Source organism: Mytilus edulis, chromosome 4 (assembly GCF_963676685.1).
Source record: "Mytilus edulis chromosome 4, xbMytEdul2.2, whole genome shotgun sequence".
Classification (NCBI taxonomy): Eukaryota; Metazoa; Mollusca; class Bivalvia; order Mytilida; family Mytilidae; genus Mytilus; species Mytilus edulis.
Window position 1 is genome coordinate 20,969,947 of NC_092347.1, and position 26,107 is coordinate 20,996,053.

General features: G+C 32.8%; 1 protein-coding gene across 2 annotated transcripts in view; it reads left to right on the top strand.

Moving 5' to 3' along the window:
- The window catches only part of LOC139519192 (dmX-like protein 2), a 101,063-nt gene that overhangs the window by 22,343 nt on the left and 52,613 nt on the right, over positions 1-26,107 (top strand). The window contains exons 11-34 of one of the 2 annotated variants that reach the window (XM_071311063.1): positions 1,005-1,547; positions 3,416-3,600; positions 4,311-4,541; positions 5,062-5,219; positions 5,925-6,037; positions 6,287-7,091; positions 7,610-7,759; positions 9,460-9,691; positions 10,863-11,005; positions 11,786-12,176; positions 12,876-13,016; positions 13,436-15,037; positions 15,269-15,447; positions 15,999-16,118; positions 16,539-16,636; positions 17,102-17,267; positions 17,953-19,165; positions 19,752-20,038; positions 20,574-20,591; positions 21,006-21,334; positions 22,020-22,132; positions 22,658-22,903; positions 24,007-24,033; positions 25,359-25,498. In XM_071311063.1, the coding sequence (XP_071167164.1) occupies positions 1,005-1,547; positions 3,416-3,600; positions 4,311-4,541; positions 5,062-5,219; positions 5,925-6,037; positions 6,287-7,091; positions 7,610-7,759; positions 9,460-9,691; positions 10,863-11,005; positions 11,786-12,176; positions 12,876-13,016; positions 13,436-15,037; positions 15,269-15,447; positions 15,999-16,118; positions 16,539-16,636; positions 17,102-17,267; positions 17,953-19,165; positions 19,752-20,038; positions 20,574-20,591; positions 21,006-21,334; positions 22,020-22,132; positions 22,658-22,903; positions 24,007-24,033; positions 25,359-25,498 (7,630 nt within the window). Of the gene's footprint in view, positions 1-1,004; positions 1,548-3,415; positions 3,601-4,310; positions 4,542-5,061; positions 5,220-5,924; positions 6,038-6,286; positions 7,092-7,609; positions 7,760-9,459; positions 9,692-10,859; positions 11,006-11,785; positions 12,177-12,875; positions 13,017-13,435; positions 15,038-15,268; positions 15,448-15,998; positions 16,119-16,538; positions 16,637-17,101; positions 17,268-17,952; positions 19,166-19,751; positions 20,039-20,573; positions 20,592-21,005; positions 21,335-22,019; positions 22,133-22,657; positions 22,904-24,006; positions 24,034-25,358; positions 25,499-26,107 lie in introns of both variants that reach the window. The other variant, XM_071311064.1, reaches the window with a different exon arrangement.

Here is a 26,107-nt window from a genome sequence, read left to right on the forward strand (position 1 = left end):
AACTCAAGATTATATAATTTTTTGACAGGTACCTTACTCTGGGGTAGGACGTATTTGCTTATATGTGACCAAATACCAGGATGTCCAAACACAGAGAAGGTGACATGTGGAAAAATCATAATCTCTGGAGTAAAAAGTTGGTAATATGAAAATGATCTATTCAGAAAATATTTTTATGTAGATTGCATTGTATGTGCTAACAAGGTTTTAAGGATTTTGAGTGAGCAGATAATTGCTTTATATTCATTTAGCCAGGTAGTTGGTTTTGATAGGATATGTTGTGAATTTTTGCTGGGAAAGTTTTGCTTTGTAGAACTAACAATTTATTATTTAGCTAATAACCCATACAAACATGATTGAGTTTATATTTTACTAACTAACTATTATATTTATAAATTCTGCTTTGGTACATTTTACTAATATACAATGAGACCTTTTAATTTCCTATGTTACTAACAAAACTATTACATATCAAAACATTCAGCTTCACATTGCTATACATTAATCTTACATGCAGTGTTACTCACATTATTTATGCCTCCACCTTAGTGGAAGGGGCATTAAATTTTACCCTTGATTAGGAAATTCTAAATAATTATGGTCACTTTAATATAGATTAAAAGGATGATATGAATTAGTTGGGTTACATGTCACATTGCCTATTGAAGATAATTTGTTCAAGAACTGAGCTAGAAGGTCAATTTATCAGACACTTGGTCCATTGCATTGGCTATTTGTAAAAAGTTTTAGTGTTAAATCAGTGACCTTCATTGGTATGTTTAAGTATTTCATTACTGTGTACAGTTTTTCAAGGTTCGAAATAAAGTCCAGAATATTTAGTGAAACATTTGAAGGAATGCAATTTCTATTTAGTTTTAAAAACATCTCCATATTGAATGATTATATTTTTTGAATTTTACAATGTATTTTATCCACCAGCTTAGTTATTTAGCATGTTTTAATATTAAGGTAGGTTATTTTGTTTGTATGTCTGTTTATTACAGAAGCAGTTCAAAGTTCACACTTAATAAAATTAGAGAGGTAGCAAAAAGTGTCAAACCAGAAAAGATACCAGACATGTCTTCTATTGCTGAAACAATTTCTGACAGCGATAGTTATATTTGTATATCCGAGCCTGATTCTCACGACAGTGCCGATAATCAGTCGGTGTTCAGTGACACATCCACAACACCATTATCACCAAACAGAAAATCATCAATGGATTTGCCGACTTCTCCTAATCAGATAACATCAATAAACTCCGACTATGTTGTTGAGCAAAATAAATCTGACATTTCTGATTCCACAAAACTGTTTAGAATTAGACCTAAAAGGAGTTCCTCTGCTGACTCTAAAAAAAGATTATCAATTGATTCAAAGAGGAAGTCAGCTGACTTTTCTGATACCTTCACTCAAAAGACTTGGTCTCAAGGCAACAGGGCTAGGCTGTCATTAGGAAATTTTGAACAGGGGGACTCAAGTACACCCCAGTATTCAATGTCAGCCAGGAGCTTGTTCCTCAGTAAAACTGAAGCCACAATGTCAAGGTTTTAATTTTGTTCATTGCTAGTTTTTGCAGCCTTCTTTTATTTGAGAAGACTCTTATACACTATCTCTTTCCCATACCTTGTATTAAATCCTACAATTACCTTTTGCCATTATGTATCTATTAAGTACTATGGTGTTAGAAGCTAGACTATTTTTATTTTTATGATTGAAAGGAGTTTGAATATCATATTTTAAAGACATTTACTATGATCAATATCTTCTAGTTTTATTTGAAGGGGAACTATGCCATTTATTATGAAACTTGTCAGAATTCATGGAAGTGCTTTTTGTTAACAGGCTGTCGTAATAATTGCAAGCCTTAGAAATACAATTGCGATCAATGAAAATAATGCTCAACATGTTGCTTTGGTACCTTGATTCCTTCCAAGAATTCTACATTTCAGACTGGGAATCTAATTGTAAACATTTATTGACTTGAGAAAATATTATTTTTGTTGAAAAAAGTAGTTTTGATACTTTTCACCTTTATTAGATTTCTTCATATTTCATTGAAATTTTCCATTTAGCTGAACAGATCTTAATTTTCATCTGTCAGTCTGTCAGGCATTTTGTGATTACAAATCAGCTATTTCTTTGAAAAAGTTATCCATAGCTAGGCCTCAGATGCAATTTTCTTATAACCGACCACATCCTTTCCATTCTGAAAAAAGTATCCTAACTCTACAATACTTTGTCTTTTAATGTAATAAGAGGCCAGTCAAACTGTGTTGTATCATTACCTGAATACTGTCTGAATGAGCAGAATGTTTAATTTAAATTCTGCCATTTGTTAAAAATGTTCAAACAAAGGTAATGATACAAAAAAACTTTGATTGTCTGTAGTGCAGGTGTTGGTGCACTGCTTTTACCCATTCTATTACCATAGAATCTGCATATACCAGGATATCACAAGTTAAAATTTAGCAATCAGGTCAGCTAGTAATGTAATTCTACTGGGTAGTGGCCAGACCTAAACATGATAACAATAAAATCACTGCTTACTACACAGCCTCAGTATGGATATTGAAATAATTGTAAATAATTGTGTTACTTTCACTTTCAGATAAATAAGTTAGTGTATATAGTCATGTTTAGTTGATGTCAAATTCAATGTTACAATCCTGATTTTCATTTTCAGCTAGAAATATTATATAGTTACTATAATCAGAAAACACTAAAAATTGTGTCAAGTCAATAGATACCCATTTTATATATCAGATAGAAATCGACCTTATGCAAGTGCACCTATGCATGTAAATGTGTAAAACTTTGATTGATTTTGCAACATTCAAATACAAAATTTAAGATGAACTTTGATATGTTTTGTAGGGTTCTTATACATGTTATAATGACTCAATGTTCAAACAGTTACAGACTTTTACATAGAGATTTTTCATTCTGAAATAGGTCAACTGTTGTACAGTATTGACCTTCATGTTCATAAGTTTGATTTCTATCTGATTTCTATCTTATGCAGCTCATATATATTGAAATGGTGAATTTTCTTTTCACAGGATATTTTTTTAATTTGCTTTTCACAAGATATTTTTTTAATTTGAAATAGGGTGACTTTGGTATTCAAATTTAAAGTATTTTGGATAATCTTTGATGAATATATCAAATAATCTATTATCCTTAAGATAAACTGGTGTTAATCAGACAAGGGAGACAATCTGTTGCATACTGTTCTTCTATGCCTTTCCATTTGAAAATAAATGTAATATTATCTTCTTCCTTCTTTTGGTTTACATCACATTAGTGTAAAATCATATAGAAGGAGTTTATCAACAAAGTAGCTTTCTTTATAAAGTTGCTTTAGACAAGCTTGAAATTAATTAAACTAATGATAAAAATTATATGGTTTCAGACATGCTATTCACAAGAGAAGGAAGCACCACAAGTTTGGACCAGAAACAGTAATGAGTGTACCACACTTAGACAGTATGGGTAGTTCTCAAAGTGTCCATGACTTTCACAAGTTCGCCATTCATCAGAATGGAGTGTGTCCTACTCTCCATTTCCATTTAGCAGGCAGTATTAACCCAGAAACAGGTAAGCCTAACATGTGCACACTCATCTAGATATTATAAGTTCTTTAAATTTCTTTATACCAATTTTCGTGGATTGAGGAAAATTTTGTTTTTGTGGATATTTGGTTTTGTGGTTTGAAAAAAACAGTAATAATTAAACTCATCAAAGATACCAGGATTGAAATTTTGCATTTGCGCCAGGCGCGTGTTTCGTCTACAAAAGACTCCTCAATGACACTTAAATCAAAAATACTTTTATATTTATGGTGCATGTTTACCCACAAAATTAACAATAATTCATATCATTATTGACAATTTGCAAAACCCATACTGGAAATTAGCAAGCTATATAAGACCCCAAAATGACATTTGAAAACAACTTATTGTTATGGTACATTAAGATATACAACTTTTGTCAGATGTCATGATAACTAATTTTATCGCCATTTTGTGCATTTTGCCTTTGATCTTTTTTTTGTGATAATTTTTCATATTGTGCTACTCGCTTGAGATGGAAAATTATTGCTAGAAACTAAGAAGGCATGTGGCATTGCTAATGAAATTGACAAGAAATTGACAACGTCATCATAAGTAAAATAGCGATAAACAGATTATCATTGGTCATCTCAACTCGATTGGTTTTCTCCCTTTTTCCGTGCGGACTCAAGCGAGAAAACCAATCTCGCTCAGATTATCAACAATAATCCATAAATATTATTATTGTTTTCGTAGATATACCACTTTTACCAGTTGTCAATACAGACGGTGATGTCCAACACAACTTTCAGCTTCACTGGTTGAACAACAAAGAATTACAGTTTACAATGGAGGCTGAAACCATACTCCAGGAAATGCATAAAGGCACCATGTATGAGGGACAGATGGATAATCATGAGTTTAACATTGGGTCAGATAGCGATCCTTACTCAGGTCATGACCCTGATGACCAGGTCGATATGGATGGTAAGTGTTAAGGTCATAATTTAAGTTTAAAATTAGGAAGATGTGGTTTAATTTCCCATGCCACAACTCTCCACCAAATACGAAATGATAGAGATGTTTTCAACAAAAGGTGTCAATATGACCTTCAACAATTAACATTATCCATACCACATTATTTAAGTCAGCTATTAAAGGCCCTGAAATAACTGACTAGGCCTAATATGATTGTGCTTTTGATGGAAAGCTATTTAAATCAGATGTAAGACAGTTTTGACAAGCTTCTATTAAAAAACTTATATTCAAAGGAAAGTTGGGGAATATAATATTTCTTTGCTTTTATGTTGTGGGTATATCATTTTGATTCTAAAACTTGCATTTTTAAGAATATAGGTATTTTGTAAAATCTGTGTTTAATTTATATCTATTATTCAATTTTTACTTTTTATTCAAATAAACTCATTCAATTGATCAACATGTATATGTCGATTACAGTACTAGTTATGGAATGCATAAAGCAATATCTCTTTTCTTTTAAACATAGTTCATGCAAAAAAGAAAAAGAAAAAACATTCCAAGAAGAAACAAAAACTGAGAAAGGAGGAATTAAAACTTGGAACTAATTCTGAGAGCACTGCTAGTTTTCAGTCAACTGATGGCTCTGATGGAACAGGAAGTACCCCAACTTCACCTGAGGTATCAGTAAGTTTTATACTAAGCATGTAGGTAAGAGGTACTAACAACATGTTACCTGGTTATTAAATATAGTAGTAGGAAAATCCCCAATGCCACCTGAGATATTAGTAAGTTTTATACTTTGGGTACTAACAACATATAGCATATAAAGAAATAGGAAATACCCCCTAAGTTGCTTGAGATATCAACAAGTTTTATAATAAGCATGCCAGTAAGATAACATTTGTACTAACAACATGTTTTTAAATGTGGTAACAGTTAGAAACATTATATTACCTGATGTACACAACATGATTCTACACTGTTCTAAGTATAGAAATAGGCAGTAATTTTACGTCACATATATAGGGTGTAAAACATGTTGCGAAATATAGAAATAGGAAATCCCTTGACATCAATCAAGGTAGCAGTAAGTTTTATACTGAACATGGAGGTGTAAAAGGTACTAACATGGTATAACTATATTTAGAAATTTAAAAATAAATCTTTGATTTTTTATATGTTCTCACATTTTCAGTCAGTTTAATTTTAAAATTTATTAAAAATTACAATCATTATTTTTATAAATTCATATATATGGCAGAGAAAGGTGAGTTTGATTTTAAGATAATGATGAACATTAAAGTACTTTAAAAATAAATTGTTCATTGTATAGAGATTTTATGTTTTATAGAATTATATATTGTCATATTAAAATTATGTAAATTATAGGGTTCAGTGATAGATGCTTTAGACAGGAAGATAGAAGGACTATTGAGAGACTGGCACCAAAGTCCTGATATGTTGTTTAGTATACATCCTATTGATGGTAGCTTTCTTGTTTGGTTAGTATATAAACTTATTGATTTAATTAAGGGGTCATCATTTGTACTCTTTACCTTTATATGAATGCAGAAGGGGCAGGGAGCAGATACATGTACAATAACAGACAAATTATGGTTATAAACTTGTCTTCTATTTAATTAATCATTGAGGGAATTACTTACAAACTTTACCAAATTATTGATAATGGAATATTAAGATTTTGTATAGTATACTATTTTTAATTCTTATCCATGTTTTTCATTTAACAGGTTAGTGGATTGGTTGGATGAGTATAGTCCATATTGCTTTCGACAGGCCCAAGTCAGCTTTTCTTCTCGTTTACCACATGCTTTCCCTGTAGCTGATGCTAGGACAATGGCGACTAACTTGATGTTATATTGTAATTATAGTAAAATGGATATTAAATCAGCAATGAGGCTGACAGAGAGTAGGTTAAGTTCAGAGAAAATCCCATCACAACCTGCACCTGCCTCAGGAAAAAGCTCTCCTGGACAGAATGATAATATGCTGATTCCAAACGTTTTAATGATCTCAAAACATTTTAATGGAAGTCTTAACCAATGGCAAATTAGTTTTTCAGATACTTCTAAATTTTCTACTGTGGTAAGTGTGGCACATGCCTCCAGAGCTTGTGGCCATAGATTTAGGACTAATAATGCTGCATGCCACCCTGTATTACCGTTACTGTTGACAACATCCCATCACAATGTTCCAATCAAAGATAGTAGGGAGAATTTAGAAACAACAGAAGAGGATGATAAGAAAGGGAACATTGAGTTTTGTAGTGAGTTAATATTGTGGAGAGTTGATCCTGTTGGCCCATTGTCAAAATCAGGTGGCATAGTTGAATTGGCCAGGATTAATGCCCCAGATATTTCTGCTTTTATAGATGTGGCCTGGGTGCCGACACTACTTCCAAGCTCTACATTAGGAACCTATAGTAACTCACCCAGTGCTCTGTTTGTAGCCTCAGATGGAGCTTCATTAAAGATGTATCAAGCTGTGATAGATGCCAGAACCCTACTGTTAGATCAACAATCTACAAAACGGGAGGTTAGTTCCATATTCCATAATAATATCTGATGTAATCTTAGTAAAAATGTATCAAGCAAAAGCCTAGAGTTGGTTAAAATCCCCTGGAATGTATCGAGATCCTCATTGCATAGTGCAATAAGACTTTAGCAGTGATAAATAGAAATACTATAATTTGGGTTAGATATAGTTCTAGCTCATAACATACACAATTGACTTCAAACGAACAATTTTTTCGCCCCTGCACTTTCCTTACCTAATAAACAACAATCAAAACTCTGTATAAATGCAGCCACTTGCACACATCAGACAATTAAATGAATACACCATTTTATGTATTTTAATGGGTTAAGTTTTACAAGAATTTAGATTTTCAACAAATTACAAATTCACTATAAGCATATATGCATAATTTTCTTTAACCCAGAACTAGATTATATATGAACATCAGATTTTTCCTCAAGCAGTAAAAATATGTACACTCAAAGATATATGAATTAAAAGCCTGTAGAGTTTAAACATTATCTCTCTTATTTCAGCCTGGGATGAGTTTTTCTAGTAATACCAGTTCCGGTTACAGTATAGAACCTCAGAGGGCCCCTGGGGAAATGTTTAACATCATCAGTCTGCAATCTTCGGCCAGACCAGGATGTATTATTGAACTAGAACCTCTAGCTGATGCAAAACAGGTAAGTGGTAAAAGATGTAGATGGACCCAGAAATCAATTGGACCAAAATATTGATGTTTAAAGTAATATTTAAAATTAGAGTGATCTTACTTTGTCAATAGTTTTAGTTGAACCGATTTCATTTTTCCATAATCGTAGTTCGACCAATTATAATATTATCTCCTACTCATAATATTGAATTCAAGTGCTTTGTTTTTTGGGACACGATTGCTTTCAAGTAATCTGTAGACTTATACCAGTGGCAGAGGACAATGCCCTCACGTCAACCGTTTTATTCTAAATATTAAGGACCATCTCAGATTCTTTATGATTGTCTTTGTTTAAAAAGTAAAAACAAACAAAGGAATTGAACTTATACAACTTTCCTATAATGTTCTTTTCATAATCTTCATGTTTGATATTTCCCTCGAATTATATGCATGTTTTTAACAACATGGAAATTCAGAATTAAGCAGTATTTATACTTAGTGTTTTTATAAATTTAGAAACATGTCAGAGGGAATTCCTTAGTTTTGATAAAAATGTGAGAGTTCTCTGAATTCCGATAAATCTATTTCTGTAATATAAGAACTGAAGTGGAGTTTTACTTATATGTCACCATTATTAAACTGATATTTGATATTGTACTTCAATAAAACAAAAACAGAGAACCATTTAGGTTTAATATACATTCTTACTACAGTTTTTTTTTAGGTAATTATGTACATGTGTATAGTTTTCTTGACTTCAAGGGGTACTAGGTTAAATGGTTGCTCTTGATTCCCCACTCAATTGATTAATTTATAACTCATGAGATCCTTTCTATGTATGTCTGCTATTGAGGGTAATTGTTGTTGCATAATTTTAAATCATGCTTTCAACACCCTTTCAGGCGAAATGGAGTCTTTCATATTATCGTTTCAAGTTGTCTCCCTTCCAGAAGTCACTTCCGTGAATTCTGAATCAAAACAACACGTTGAGAAAAATTAACTCGTTATGTTGATAAACATTGTATTATATTAAAAACGATCGCAATTTTAACCAAGGAATGTGTACGGAAAGGAGTCATGATTACTGACCCAAAGGAAATTAAATATTTAAAGAGTTAGGAATGGGATTCCTCCTAGAATTAACGTAGGAAAATCTGTGATAAGATACGAAGTGTAATAGTTCTCTCACTCTGAGTCTCAGTGACTGCTGTGGAAAGTAAACTTGGAATTGATAGTACAAAAATAAAACACAATAGGCCTAAGTACATTGTTCATACACTTTTAACCGGGATTGGCTATTTTGTAACTATTTAGATTACGTAAATTACATTTTACATGTGCTGTTGAATTAGTTGTGAAAATAATATTATCCAGCTACATGTATACATGTGTCAATGAAAACGATGGCAATTGTATCCCTCAGAGCAATCTGCTCTTTGATTATTCAAGCGTCACTGATTAGTCTTTTGTAGACAAAACTTGCATCTGGTGCAAATACCAAATTTGAAGTCTAGTACCTATGATGAGTTTATATAATAGAATGCAGTGTTGAAATTTTGACAAGTTCCCACTGCTAAATGAAAGCAATCTTTACCACTCTATACTTACAAGCACTTTCTTTCGTGAGAAAATTCAATTGAGCTTTCAAAATTAAAGTCTTTCCAACTATCTAACTAAACAGAATTATTTACTAACATCTAATAGCTATATGAAATTGACCTCTTCTTTCAGAATTGGCAGAAAACCCAACTTTTACATGTCTTCCAAGAGCAGTTATTGACGGGATCATCAAGTGGTTCAATTGGTAACCTGGAAGCTATTGTTGATCTCAGTAATTCTGGAAACTTCTCAGAGAATTTTTATTTGGTGGTTTTGCAAAAAGATGAAGAAAATCATGGATCAACACTTCATATGTGGAAAATAACCATTTCTTCTCAATTAGAAGCACAAAATTCCACAGAAGGTTGGTATAAAACATGTATCCATTTTTCTTCAGTAAGAATGAAACAATAATATAGATGGCTGATTTAAAAAAAACATTTCTTAATTGTGAAGATTCCAAAATAATGTTTGGTAATTTTTGGAAAATGAAAGGAAATATGGATACATTATTTGTGTAACTCCTTCTACAGAGAAAGAGTGCACATATGTTGATTTGTTTCCTGAATTTCCCCCAATTTTCCAAGCCTGGGTTATTGTGATTTTCCATCAAATTAATAAAATACTACACCAATTTTGAGTTATTAACTCCTCCTTCAGTTTTCAATCAAAATTTGTGAACCTTCACAAAATGATTGCACAAACATTGTAGTTGTGCACTTACTATAACAATGTATTATGGAACCTTTGGAATGATTTGTTCTCAATTTTCCTGACGTCATTTTTCGACCATAAAAAATCAAAAGATGGTAACTAAGATCATTAGTATTACTGCAAAAGATCCAAGGTTCTCTCCAGGTACTCTGGATTACGACTGCCCCCCCCCCCTTTTTCTTGGAAAAATTTGGTTTATTATATAGGGAATCACTGAAGCATGACCTGAGTGGGCCCCCTCTTAGGCAGTCAGTGGGCCCCCACTTATGAAAATTTATAGATCCCCAACTGAACATTAATAAATATGGACTGCCATGAGATACCGGTAGTCAATAGTGCTGAAAATTATGTTGAACATGTTGAACACCAATTAATTAATGTTTTATTTTATTCTGGAGCATTTAAACTATACAAAGAGTTTGCAAACCTATTTAGGTGGTGAACCTTTCTTTAAGGAGTTGTGTAAAATGTTTTTTTGTATTTTTGTATTTTATATTTCCATTTTTTGAATTTCAGTTTCAGACCATTCTATTGTCTCAGAAACAATCTAAGTCCAAATCATTCAAGTCCTTGATCAGTTTCAGACCATTCTATTGTCTCAGAAACAATTTAAGCAACCAAATCATTCAAGTCCTTGATCAGTTTCTTAGAACTGACTTTCAAGACTTGGCATTGGTAGTTACAAATTATAATTAATCATCTTGAAAACAAAAGCTTCATTTGAAAAAGTATATCAGTATATGAAAGCATGAGTAGATCACAACATAACCATTAATATGACAATACACTTTGCTTAATCATATCTTGTCTTTACTTAGCAGGTGGTGATCCCAAGAGGAGTTATGTACCAGATTATAGTTATGTGGATGATGATGGGTCTAATCCCCCATCCAGAAGTTCCACTCCAGAACACTTTTCATCCAAGCCCATGGCTGTTGTCAAATTATGTTTTTCAACAGCAAAGGTTAGAATCTCTATATATATAATTTTTTATAGTTACTGTCCTTTGTGTGTTAATTAGTCTCATAATATACTTTACTTGATATGACAACAATAGTCTTTTTATTTTTATATAGTTACTTCTCTTTGTGTGCTATATTCCAAAATTTAAAAGTTTACCTTGAAAGTGAATTATAAAAAGGTTGTAAAACACTGTCAGAAATGACATCAACAGGTCTTCAATGCAATGAGAAATTTTCGCACCCAGAGGGGTCCTTCAGCTGGCCCCTAAACAAATATATACTGGTTCAGTGATAATGAACACCATACTAAACTCCAAATTGTACACAAGAAACTAAAAGTTAAAATAATACAAGACTAACAAAGGCCAGAGGCTCCTGACTTGGGACAGGCCCAAAAATGTGTCGGGGTTAAACATGTTTGTGAGATCTCAACCCTCCCCCTATTCCTCTAGCCAATGCAGAAAAGTAAATGCATAACAATACGCTCATTTAAATTCTGTTCAAAGAAAATAAACAAAATGACAATAATACATAAATAACATCAGACTACTAGCAGTTAACTGACATGCCAGCTCCAGACTTCAATTAAACTGATTGAAAAATTATGTCTTCATCATATGAATATCAGGTACAATCCTCCCCGGATTACACCAAAACAAATTTGATTGGTTAACAAATTCCCAAACAAAAAATGAAAACAATGTATATTCCTGTAAATTTTGAAACAACCAATTATGAAAGAGAATATTGACAACATTTGAACTTTCCATTTACTTCTATAGGTGTACACACAGAAGCTACCATTACCAGAGGATGTGGACATTGTCTCTGCTGAAATAGCAGCTGGGCACCTTAGCTCAGCTTCAATTTACCCAGCATGCTTAGCTCCATATCTCTTAGTAACAGCATGTTCAGATGGAACTCTTCGATTTTGGAGGTGTGATTTAACTTCTATAGAGCCAGTATATTCTGGACAAAGTTTGTCTCATACCAGTCACAGTGAACTAAATATGAGTACTGTAAGCTTTGAATATACAATGGAAGAATTTTGCATTTCCAAGAAACCATCCATTTCTACCTTCACAAGGTCAGAGGTTACTGATATCAGATATGATTGGTGTGAATGGAAAATGATGACACAAGCTGATGACTCTAGTGCAGTATATATACCAGGTATTTTAGTTATTTTTATAAGTTTTTAATGTAATTGGCATATATTATGGTTTAGGTATTTTACAATTATTAAATTGAAATATCGCATTAGACTAGCTGTTTATGCACCAAGAAAAGAGGATACAAAATAACAGAAAAAATATCAACATCAGGTGTTCTAAAAGGATAAGAATATCATGTATAAGTAACAGATTTAAAAACATAGGATTATGTCTGCTGGTTGGATAAATTTACTGATGGCCCACTTAATGGCCATGGAATATATCTATCTGTTGCAATTTTGTAAAAACTCATCAAAGATTCCATGATTATAGTTTAGTATGCCAGATGTGTGTTTTGTCTTCATAAAACTCAACAATGGCGCTCAAGTGAACACAACTTCGGAAAGCCTAATTAAATTCCAAGTTAAAGAGCATTAATCATTGAACATTTCGAAAAGTTGTGCCAATTACAGCAAAGGCAGTCTACTTTGAATAGAAAACCTTAACTGTGTTTATATTTGACATGCATATACATGTACAATTAAGCCATATCAAATTCCAAGTTAAATAGCATTAATAACATTAAATTCTGTAAGTTGTGCTAAATACGACTCTGGCAGTCTAAACTTGGAATAGAAAACCTTAGCTGTAATGTTATATTCAATATACATGTTAAATATATGTCATATTTAATATTCAATTGTTATATTTATATCAGGCAAACCAATAGCAGTAAGCTGTGCCTACAGTGGTAGATTGGCTATAGCCTACAGAATGGGAAGTGTCAAAACCAAGACAGACAAGTCCAAAGGAAAAATGGTCAACTTGTATGTTGCAATATATGAATGTGAATCCACAGGTAACATTTTCCTACAAACATATATTTGTTACAGAAGCAAAGACTTAAGGAAAACTATGCCATCAAATAAATGCATGTGCTACACATGTCCTTTTCAAATGATATTTTCAATGTTGAAATGTATCCTATTTAGACTATGTCATATGTATCATTGAGATGTTTTCTAATACAAAAATAAAAGAAATAAAGGGAGGTAATTGAAATGAGAGAAGATATCTTATCAAGATAAAATATATGGTAAATACACACAATAGTATTCAGAGAAAACCCACCAGCCTCTGGCAGGAAAACGCACATCCATAGTCAATCAAGATTGGGAGTAATTTTCAGTACTTAAATAGAATTGAAACAGCAAATTAAATTTTATTTGAAGAGGTGTCACTGGTTTTCAAATACAATGTAGATAATATATTTTGTAGGTGGATCAGAATGGCTGTTAGAAGATACAATAGAACTTAAAAACATAAATGTGCCAGAAAATAACCCTGAAATAGATTTAGACTGCATCTATACTCCAAACAGTCCTCCTTCCAACACCCTTGAAATAACAGAAGAGGACAAGAACAAAGGGATGTCCCCTTCTGCTTCACTTGTCAACATGAATCGTCTTACACATGTTCCTAGTATGAGTACCATTTTCAGTGTTAAAAAAAAATTATCAGCACAATGTGATAACCATGGTATCCTTCAGCAGAAACAACTAGTACAGCTAGACTGGGTCTCAACTGAAGACGGGTCACATATACTAACAGTAGGGGTGGGGTCTAAAATTCTTATGTATGGACAAGTGTCAAATGATATAGTTCAATCATGTCAAAAAGCTAAACAGAGAGAAAAGAAACAAGACGGTGGTGTTAAATCAAGTCACGGATTCATGGATGCCTCTTATAGACGCCAGAACTTTGTAAAGTCCAAATCTATAATGATAACTAATATACATGAGGATATTCAATGGATGAAGTTACGATCGATAGAACTAACAACAGCAGATGGATTACCTCCACTGCCTATGCATTTATCATGGGTGAGAGGAGGAATTCTGGTTGTGGGCATGGACAATGAAATGCATGTGTATTCCCAATGGAGGAATTCGGCTAAGAATACTGATGTAAGTGAAGCTGATTTTGATAAGAGGACACTTGATGATGCTAGTTTGACGGTTTATAGTCTAAATAGTCTGCAAGCTTCAAAATCTGTTGCAAAGCTAAAGCCATCGTATTCCATGCCAAGTTTTAAGCATCTTAACAATCTGTCTCGTAAAAGTTCTGATGCAAACTTATCCAAATTTAATTTGAGTAAATCCAAAAGTGAAAGTACAACTAGCCTCTCTGTGATACAAGAATTTGGTTTATTTGAGGCATATCGTATTGCTAATCCTGTTTTACCACAATACCATCCTAAATTACTTATGGAACTATTGAATTCTGGGAAGACACGACGAGTAAAAGCTATTCTGTCTCATTTAGTGCGCTGTATTTCTGGTGGTGATTGTTACCTTGATTCTGTAGAGCAGGATGAGAATCGTTTAAGCAAACCACGGACAGTTTCTGTCAGTGGTGGCAGTCCTGTAGAAGTACCTGTCATTCAGGAAGAGAACCAGTTAGACTACAAAGAGATCTCGTCTATCCCAGCTCTTCCTATGTATGCATTGTTAGCTGCTGATGAAGATAACACGGTGGCACAAGCTGAGATGATTAATGCCCCTGCCACAAATCTACCCAACCAAGATTATACCAATTTGTTCGACACAAATATAAATGATGAAGAACTTAATGTAGATGTTTTCTCAACCAGTCCAGAAAACACTGCCACTAGAAAAAGAATTCCATCCTCTTCACAAGGGTACCAGAAACCAACATACTTTGGTGCAGGTCACTCACGATTATTAACCCAACACTTAACCCATACCCAGTTACCCGGTCTGACAAGTCTGGACCAGATGTACCTGTTAGCTCTGGCTGATACTGTATCTCATACTAAAACAGACTTTGCTGACAGATTTGAGGCTGAAAGTAAATCAGGTAATTACAACTTCCAGTGTATATAGAAAAAAAGATTTGTAGAATTCAATCAAAATACTTTACAAAAATACTTTCTAAATTTCTGGTTTGTTTTAATATTTGCCCTGCTTAAAATTGGATAACATTTGGTATAGGAAGGAAAAAATCATACATTTCAAGGAATTTATTTCAGGAAGGGGTGATTTCAAAAGTTATGCATACAAGAAATGAAATGTTTTATATTTTTTGTAGATCTTCAGGCAGCAGGAACAGCAGAGAGTATAGATGATTGTGGCCTGAGATTCCTTCTGGCTATAAGACACCATATCTACCTGATCAGAACCCTACCCCCAGTACAGAGAGCCATGCTGCGTCAGCAGGGACTTAGATCAGCTAGTCTAGTTTGGGCATACCATTCAGAATCAACTGAGGTATAATTCCATATTGCATACACATTTGTTAAGCAGATTTTTCAATTGTGGTCATTCAATGCACACCTCAAGGCTTAAATAGCTCACTAAGTACTGATCATGCAAGACAAACCTTCAGGCTGGAATATGCAAGGAAAAAGTGCATAATAAAGATAAATCATGACTTGAATTTGCGTTCAAAATCCAAAAATTATGATCCTGTAAAAATCTACCACCCTCCAAAAAAAAAAGAAGAGCCAGTGTGTAGTATAAGGACTTTGAATATCTCTAAAAGTTGAATCCGTCTGTTATGTTCTTTTCATAAAAAGATGTGGTATAAGTGCCAATGAGGCACATCTCCATCCAAGTCGTAATTAGTCAAAAGTAAACCGTTATAGGTCAAAGTATGGTCTTCAACAAGGAGCCTTGGCTCATATCAAACAGAAAGCTATAAAGGATCCTAAAAATGACTAGTGTAAAACCATTCTGACAGGAAAACTAACAGTCTAATATATATATGTTGACTTTATTCCTGGTATTATAACTATTTTCTGTTATCTTTATATTTATAGGAGCTATTGTCATATATACCGAGTATGCAGAAAGGAGAGCCAGTATGGGCTGAGCTGAAGGAATTTGGAGCTGGTTGGTGGATAAATAATATTAATATTTTAAAAAGAACAATGGAAAAGGTAGGAAACTATGTGATTGGTTGTCACGACTATAGTTTTTTGTTTGTCTTCGTCATTTCCTCATTCAAAGTTTAATTTTATAATATATGGGTTAAAGTTGCATTTTAGAATCCTAATTGATACTGCTTTGATATCAAAATCTTTCAAGGTTTATAATTACCTTTGAAAGTCATACAAAATATTGCAGTGAATTAATCATTCATAAGATTATATCCAACAAATGGCAAGCAAATATATATCTAAATATTATTCAAGTTGCAATATGATGCGTATTTGAATTACCATTTACTTATCAAGAAAACTTTTGTTTACTACAATTACACATGAAATGCATGACATATGATTCTGAACATTATAAAGATATAAGTTATAGATCAATACATATATTCCTACATTGTTTGTTTATATTAAATTTTCCAGGTGGCCAAAGCAGCATTTCAAGCCAACAAGGATCCTATGGATGCAGCTATATACTATCTAGCTATGAAAAAGAAAAGTGTACTCTGGGGCTTATATAGGTATATTTATTAACTTTTCTTCAAAATAAAGGAAAATAGTACTGTGTGTTTTATGAAGCTTAATCCTTAGGCTATGAAGAATAAAATATGACATTTCATCACCAAAATATAAAGGCATTTGAATTTGTAACTGCCAATAAGTTTTCAAACTGGGTTAGGAAAAGTTTTTATTTCAACATGTATAATCTGCCTCTTGTTCATGTTATCAATTGCAAAATTACAAACAAACACCTTTACCATGAACTGGACTTTCAAAACTCATTTTGTATCTTCAGTTTCAAATATTATAGATCAGTATTCCTGTTGGCCAAAGCCTTGAGAAATCTACTGTTTAGTAAAAAAAAACTATCACATTGAAAATTGAAGTAAAGAGTAAATACTTTGTTTAATTTGTTTAAAAAAACCATTATATTTCTGTAACAAAAATGAAAATGAATTAACATTTTTCCTTTAATGATATTTTAGGTCACTGAGTAACAAGAAGATGGTAGATTTCTTCAAACAAGACTTTGATCAGGATAGATGGAGAAAAGCAGCTTTAAAAAATGCATTTGACTTACTTGGAAAACAAAGATTTAGTCATGCTGCAGCATTCTTCTTGTTAGCTGGTTCTCTAAATGATGCTATCGAGGTCAGTTATATAACCTGTATAGATGTAGCTTTTCTATTGAGCAACAGGTGCCCTTTGATGAAACTGTAAGAAAAGTTGTCTATTTTTCTTTGACTTAGTTTTCCTGCAATTTTTTGCTGTGTAACATATATAAAACATATGGTCTTTATTATGCTTTGTATTGATTGATTAATTTATAACGATAATATGTAAATAAAATAAGGATCTGTTTTGTTCTAAATTGACCTGCTGAAAGTCATGAAAAAGAACAATACTGTAAGTTATCTGTTTGACCCCTCTCTAGGTAACTTCTGCCTCTGAATATGACCTAATAAATTCAGTTATAAAAGTCACAAATATCAGTTTTGTATTATTCAGTTTGGTCTTGGTTTTTATAAATCAATAAATGCACCAATTTATCCTTTAAACTTGCTTTTTGTATTCACTACAGAGGTCACTGTTCCATAGCCTGGTTGATGAAAGCATATATATTAATGGTAAAAATGCCGTATAGTACCTATATTATGAATTTAACACCAAAACAGATAGGGCATGTAATACTTTCTTTTATTACATGCCCTTTATCAAAACTTAACTAAATATGATACAACATAATTTTTCAAGGAAATTTGATAACATGTTTTTACACAACTAAGCCATATTACTTTGATGAATGTTATATGTTAATATATGCTTTTCTACTTAGGTATGTGTGAATAACCTGAATGACATCCAATTAGCATTAGTGATATGTCGACTGAATGGTGGAGAGGATATGTTACCGGACAGTGTTAAACAAATTCTCTACACACAAATTCTTGGTTGTGATAAAAATGGTGATAATTATGACATTGATAGAATGCTTATTGATCCTTTCCTCAGGAGCATGTCATTATGGTCTATGAAAGATTTCAGAGGCTCACTAAACACTTTATTACAAGATGCAAGAAAACCAAGTAAAATTCTCCGTAATACTGATACAGATAGTGTTAATTCTCTTCCAAGTGTGTTTAACTTCTACAATTATTTACGAACTCATCCTTTACTTGTTAGGCAGAGAATGGCCAATGCTGGAACTGAGATGAGAAAAAAGAGTGTTATTCCTGGATTTACTCGACAACAGACTGTTGTACTTGACGACAGTTCTGTTGTAGTTGATAAAGTAACTCCATTAGAGAGACGTTTGTTTTTCACAACTGCTCATACTCATTATAAAAATGGCTGTCCATTGTTAGCTTTAGAAGTCTTATCAAAACTACCTCCAGTTATAGAGAATGCATCAGCAAAAACCTTAAGGGATTTTGCTCCGGTCTCGTCTTCTGCTGCCATAGAAACAGGAACAATAGACCCATTTAATAAAGAGAGTGAACCTATTAATAAATCCGACAGTCTTAATTGGGGTCAGCCTATTACCAATGGTTTCAAAGAGACTAAGAGTAGTGTTGACTGGAGTACACCAATAAGTAAAAAGGTTGATAGTTCTGATACTATTGACTGGGGAGCACCTTCTCTCAAGTTTGACTTGGAGGAACCTAAATTTGATCTGAGTTTTAGTTCAGAAGAATCTGATACAGAATTAGATTCAAAAGAACAGAATGGTGAGGAGGACAAAATGATAAACGATGTACCAACTGTTGTGGTAGATGAGCAGACTGATTCTAAGGATCAAGGGTCCAAAGGTCATCAGAAGATTGACATTTTTGCTCAACAGTATGCTTTTATTGCATGTCTTAAAGTACTAATGGAAGAAATGCAGACTTTAGCCACGGGTTTTGAAGTGGATGGTGGACAGTTAAGATTTCAGTTATACATCTGGCTTGAAAAAGAAGTGGAAGTTCTACAGTTTCTAAGTAACTATGGCAACAAAGATCATACAGCCACTGACATTGTATCACCTGTTACATCAAAGCCACCAGAAAGTAAGTTTGCAGAATATAATTAATTTGTTGACAAGAGATCTTTAAAATTTTATTTTCCTGTTTTTGTTATAAGCCAGTGTGAGTGAGCTGTAGTCATTACCTGGTTGTGTGTTAAACCTGTTGACACATTATAGTTCTTTTAAAATTTCAACGTAGAAGACCTCTCCAATAAATAGCTGAGTAAATTATAGCACAAAAGTTATGATATGTTTTCCAACAAAGTTGTTCATGCAGTAATCAATAGTATAAGTTTTGGTTCCTGTTCTCTTCTTATTTGTTGTGACGTTTGGATTTTTGTTGTTGAACCTAACAGGTAGACATGTATAATGTTTAAAGTCATTTTATTCTCATTAAATGTGTGTCCTAGCTCTAGGAGGTCTATTTCATGAATCCTTTCACACATTATAATGATTTGATGACCACACAGTATACTACACTGCAAAAATATTATTGTTTACAGGCACTACAAACAAGTTTTGTTTTAAGGCCATATATAAGGCCTCTGAGGTTCTTTTGTTGTTTATACTAGAAGATTCCTTGGACAGTGGAATTTAAGACCAGCTTTCACTTTATTTTTGTATTATAGGTCCTTCAGACTATGGGTTTGAGGATCAGCCCTCACTAGATGTACCAACCAGACCAGCAAGGTCTATGTCTGTTCGATCTGATTCCTCATACAAACCAACATTACATGAGGTCATCTTAGCAGAGAAGATGGACTTCCAGTCCAAGTTAGAGAGAATGGCAAACAGAAAACAGTGGTTAAAAACACATCAGCAATTGTTACGTACCCTAGCTAGCTATTGCATGTTACAAGGGGCTGGTGGAGGAGGATTGGCCTCTGTTCAGATGGAATTACTGCTGCTTTTACAGGTGAGAATTATTTCCCTTATCAAGCATGGACCAAACTGACTTCACTCTGCTAGTAAGACCCCATCTCAAATGGAATTCCTGCTCTGATTAAGAGAGAATTTTGGTAATCTCTAAACTCAACAATCAACAAACTTTTAAAGACAATGAGCCTCTGTTATGACTTCCACTTTTAAGGTGAAGAAGTTGTTGGACATATGGTATGGATTACTGTAAATTCAAAAATTATTGCGAAGTTTTTATTATTGCAAAAAATGCGACGGAGTTTTAAACACAATAATTTAAACTCACATTTTGAAATACTTTATTTGAATTAAACAGGATTTTTCTCAAAATTGTAAAAATTAAAATTGCATTTAAGTCTGAATTGACTAAATCGTAATACTAAATGCACGTTATAATTTCTGAATTTACAGTATGTTAAATTATACTATAAAAAAAATTAATGGTAGAAAACAGAGGATTTGTTATTTCATGCTGTTTCATACAATATTAATATATCTATCTTTAGGATGCAATGTTATAATGTATTTTTCAGGAGGGCACACAACAACAGGTAAATTACCTTGCCTTTTCCGACAATCTTTCCTCTGCCAAGAGCATTTTTGACTTGATTTCTTAATCTTCCAAGGGTGATCGCTGCTTTTGCATTACTCAAAATATAGTGCATTGATCTAAACATTCTAAACATCCTATCCATGAAATTTATCATTGAAATATATACTCAGATATTCAAGTTATGAGGTTATACATTTGTACTTGTCAAGAAAATTACATAACTTGTGTAAGATGCAGAAATCTAACATCTGTTCCAAAAAATTTCAATGATATCATTTTTAAAGTAATCTGTAAAACAGGAAAAGATGTAGTTACAGTCATTATGTCATTTTCCATTTCCTTCCATTGGCACTATACTTCTGTTTTAAAAATTGCTTTGCAAGATTAAAAATATTAAAAATATATTTTTCAGGAATTACAACAAGAGAAAACACAGCAGCAGTTATTGTCTCCCTTGCCATTCCCTACAACACTTCCTTTACTGTCAGCAGCCATTGCTAGTTCTAAAACTGTGATAGCTGATCCTATCCAGCACATACAGTGTATGTCACAGGATCTTCTGCATTCTGTCATAGAGATAGTGGCTCCACCTGGTGTGGATAGTGCAATAAACACAATATTTACGATGAGAAATCTGAGTATAGCATTGTCCTCATGTATATATCAATGTCTGTGCGACTGTGATAGTTTTGTTGTGTCGCTGAAGGAAAGTAATGATGCTAGTCTTGAAGGTTTTACTAGGTAAGTTTAATAGGGATGGGATATTTATAATCTTGAAGATTAAACTACCTAATAAAATTGAGAATGGAAATGGGGAAAATGTCAAAGAGACAACAACCCGACCAAAGAGCAGAAAACAGCCGAAGGCCACCAATGGATCTTTAATACCGCTAAAAAATCTTGCATCCCATGGCATTTTTCAGGTGGCCCCTTAACAAAAATGTGTATAAGTTCAGTGATAATGGATGTCATACTAAACTCTGAATATATTAGTGGATTAAAATTAAAAATCGTACAAGACTAACAAAGGCGTGAGGCTCCTGACATTATTATGCTTTTAAGTGTTCCTGTTTTTTGGTGTACACTCCACCACTCCTGTGTGTAATACTGAGTCTACTCAAGAAATATAGGTTTCACTCACACTAAAGGAGGTATCATATGGAATTCCCCCTGATTATCCTAGTTTTATCATTCCTGATACTGAAATCAATAAATCCATAGTTTATAAGCTATAACCTTGTTGCTGCCATATATCAGTAGGTTTCATGGAAAACAATACTTTAACACTATAACAAAAAACAAACAGTTATAATAAATTTGTTACTACATGTATATTGAAATTTTATATTATATTATAATTTTAATTTTATTCATTTCAAGAATATTGTAAGTAACTTATTATTATCAATCAACTTGTTTTTCCTAGTCATAATTTTACCAGTAGTCAGGCAGGACATTTAATGGCTGGAGTGCAGAAGTATCGTAGACGATCTAATACAGGAGATGACATCATTAATACCTCACCTGTAAAGTGGCCAGGTAGGTATTCTGTTAGATCTTATGCTGCATATCAATTTTGCTATTTCTGTTGAGAGTCACATCAGTGATGAATTTACTCCTTTAAAAAGTTCATTTTGACAAATAAACAATGAGTATATACTGAAAGCATCCTTATAAATGTGTACTTTGCTGTATATATAAAAAAAGTAGATGTGATGAGATTGCCAATGGTACAAATCTTCACAAGAAACCAAATGACACAGAAATTTAAAACAGCTCTATGTTACTGTATGGCCTTCAACAATGAGCAAAGCTAATACCGCATAGTCAGCTTTTTTTCTACATGTAAGGGTAAAAAGAAAAAGAAGAAATAAAACAATGTTATTTTCCAGCTAGGTAAGGTGGTACACTCTTTAATTATCTTCTTCCGTGATACTTTGTTTAGAAAAAATTACTGTTAGTCAGATGAAAAGAAATCACTCAAGTGAATAGATGTATACTTTTTAGAGTCAATAGAAGCTTTTATTAACATCCTTCTATTGTTTAAGTCTATCTTTATTACAGGTGTGACATCTCTTAGAGTGTTGTTAGCCAGAGAAAAAGATGAGGTAGCACCCAAGTTAAACATCCTCCTATGTGAGTCTATGTTAGCTGTGTATATCAGCCTTCTAGTCAATGCCCTGGCAGCATATGATTGCCACATGTTGTACAGGCTGGTAGCACATAGATTTCATCAACAGCTATGGGCAGCTTTGTTTGGGGGAGGAGTTAAAACAGCTTTAAAACTGTCGTCAGGGACGCCATTACCTCGTAAGTACTTCATACATCAGGATACAAAAAGTTAATTTTTTAAGGATAACTTTTCTTTGTTTGTACTTTTAAGGGAGAACAAATTAAGGTCCGCCTAAAGATGTCCACATAGACATGCTTACATTACAAGACATAGTAAGGTTAGTGGAACAGGTCCCCAGTTATCACAGAAAAGTACTTTTGATGATAGAATATAAGAGTAGTCAAGGCATTTACTCTGACAGTTTTAAATATGTAAAAAACAACATTTTTATGCCCCACCTACGATAGTAGAGGGGCATTATGTTTTATGCCCCACCTACAATAGTAGAGGGGCATTATGTTTTCTGGTCTGTGCCTCCGTTCGTCCGTCCGTCTGTGCCTCCGTTCGTCCGTCCGGTTAAAGTTTTTGGTCGAGGTAGTTTTTGATGAAGCTGAAGTCCAATCAACTTGAAACTTAATACACATGTTCCCCATGATATGATCTTTCTAATTTTAATGCCAAATTATAGTTTTGACCCCAATTTCATGCTCCACTGAACATAGAAAATGATAGTGCAAAGTTCAGGTTAAAGTTTTTGGTCAAGGTAGTTTTTGATGAAGTTAAAGTTACATCAACTTGAAACTTAGTACACATGTTCCCTATGATTTGATCTTTCTAATTTTAATTCCAAATTAAAGTTTTGACCCCAATTTCACGGTCCACTGAACATAGAAAATGATAGTGGGAGTGGGGCATCCGTGTACTATGGACACATTCTTGTTTCATGTATTTCTAAACAGTTACACATTATTATTAAACTGCTGAAATTTACGTTAATGAACTTTATATGTTAAATTTGGGTAAATGCCATGTAAGTCAATTTATTGACCATATGACATCAAATACATTTAACTGAGACAATGATGAGATAAGCATAAAAGATAATGTTAATCAGTAAATTTTTGACAGGAGCTTTATGTTAGAAATAGCTTCTGTTGTTATAATTGCAGAAGACTACAATCAGAGAAAACAAAACATTAAAAACATGAAATTCTATATGGAAAAACACTGCTTTACAGTAACTACAGTTAAATTTTAGTCAAAATATTTGACAGTGCTTATATTTTCTTGTATTTGAAAGGAGACACTGATATTTACTCTGATGCAGGTGAGCCATTGGTTATCAGTTTTGATTTAAGACATCTTTCTGGTTGTCCCATTATGTTTTCTATCCATTTTCCATGCTGGAAAGCATACTTACAACTGCTTCAGAAATGCTGATATATGTATTAATTTCCTTATCAAGCAAGCTGATGTTATTTACAGCTAATGGGACTTTTTTAAATGAATTTTCTTCTTAAACATTACAAATTTATGTAAAAAAATTTAAACAGCTGGGGAACACCAAACAAAAAAAAATATGCTTATTGAGTAAGTCTTAAACTGACTGATTTTGTCTACGTCTTTTGAATGGTATACAATGTCTTCCATTGTGCATGTGCTACCTTTTTTTCTGTTTTTATTCTCAGCAGTGTTTGCTTTTAATCAAAAGGTATAGGAAGAAAATTAAGTAATCCCAGGTTTAGCCTTTGCCTTACCTGTGTAAGAAACTGTCAGCACTGGAACTAGAAGTGGAACATTAAGTCTTGTTCAGGGTTTGGTAGCCAAGCAGACCACTTTCTCCCTTGTTATTGATATGAATACTACCTTTTTTATGTCCCCACTACAGATTAAGTTTTAATTTTGGTGGCTTTAATTTTACAATTCTTTTTCTTGTCCCTTTATCATGTTTTATATGCAGGAGCATCATCTGTTTTAAGGACACATTCCCAATTCATTTTATTAAGTGGTGTTTGGTTTTAAACTTTCTTGTTGATAAAAAAGTAAAATGGTGTGCATAGACATTTGGTAATGTTCATCTCATTTATATGCATCTTTGATCATTTTAAACTCATGTAGTACTTTAAGTGTAGCCTTTAACCTTAAAGATTTCTATCATAAAATCAAATATTTCAGTGTGTTCAGTAAATGCAGCCCAACATCGCTTTACATGAATTTTCTAATGGCAAACTTATTAAAAAAAGAAATTGCTTCATACATGCATGTATACAGTTTACTCAAGTTTGGACAGACACACATTCTTTGAGATATAAGGAGTTATATGTAATCCATATTTCTCAGTTAGATCAAACTGTTAACTTTGAGATAACAGGCTTTTTGAGGTAAAAGAATTTGATATATTTAAGAAAGGTATTAACTTAAGAAACAAGGTTGTTGATAATTTAGACCTTAGTCCTTAACAAAAATTTTACAAAATAAATATTTGAATTTAATTCACTACCATACATAATTGATATATGTAGTTGATAAATACATGTTGATGTAAAACAAGCTTTAATACTAAGTTGATGCTAATCATAATTATTTTCCTGGGTTTCAATGACCTGTTTCACAGCAATAACAGTGCTTTGATTTATTTCTTTTATATTGCAGAGGATGATGAACTATCCAGACAGAGACGAAGGTTACACAATAAAGTACTGGGTCCACATGTGCCAACCAAGGAAAAGACAACTTTCAAAGAAACTTTTCTACCACCAGAACTTAGTATGATCACATTCTTCATGACAAAGGTACATAGTATTCCTACAAAAAAACCTAAACAGAAAAATAAACATGTTTATTTATGATCATGGTATATATAGGAACTTTGACTGTGTCAGAATAAATAAATATTTATTACTTGATGAAAAGATTCAGCAGACTTGTATGGTATAATGTGGTTGGTAGTACAAAACGTTTTACATTGAGGTGATTTCTTGATTTGGTTTGTCAGTACACACTAAATTCCTCCTACATAACTGTGATCTGTTTTCACACAGGATCTGAATAATTATTTAAGGGCATATAATATAAACAAGGTCTCAAATCAGTTTTCCCTTCCTTTGTTTTGTAATACTCTCTTGTAAATATTGAAAAAAGAATACACTTTCAGGGCTGCCCTTTCCAGTTTTTAAGCATTTTTTGTGGTAAGCAAACAAGTGATTTTTCACCCATATGTTCCTGTCATTGAAAACCACAAAGTTGTTCCAATTATGGAATATAAAAGTTCATAAATAAACAGGGCAAAAAATCAACCATATAATAAAAGTTTCAATTTATATGAAGGCTTTCACCAAAATTAGTTTAATTTTCATACGACCGCAAAAATTAAAAAAATTATTGTATATTGGTAGTCGTCG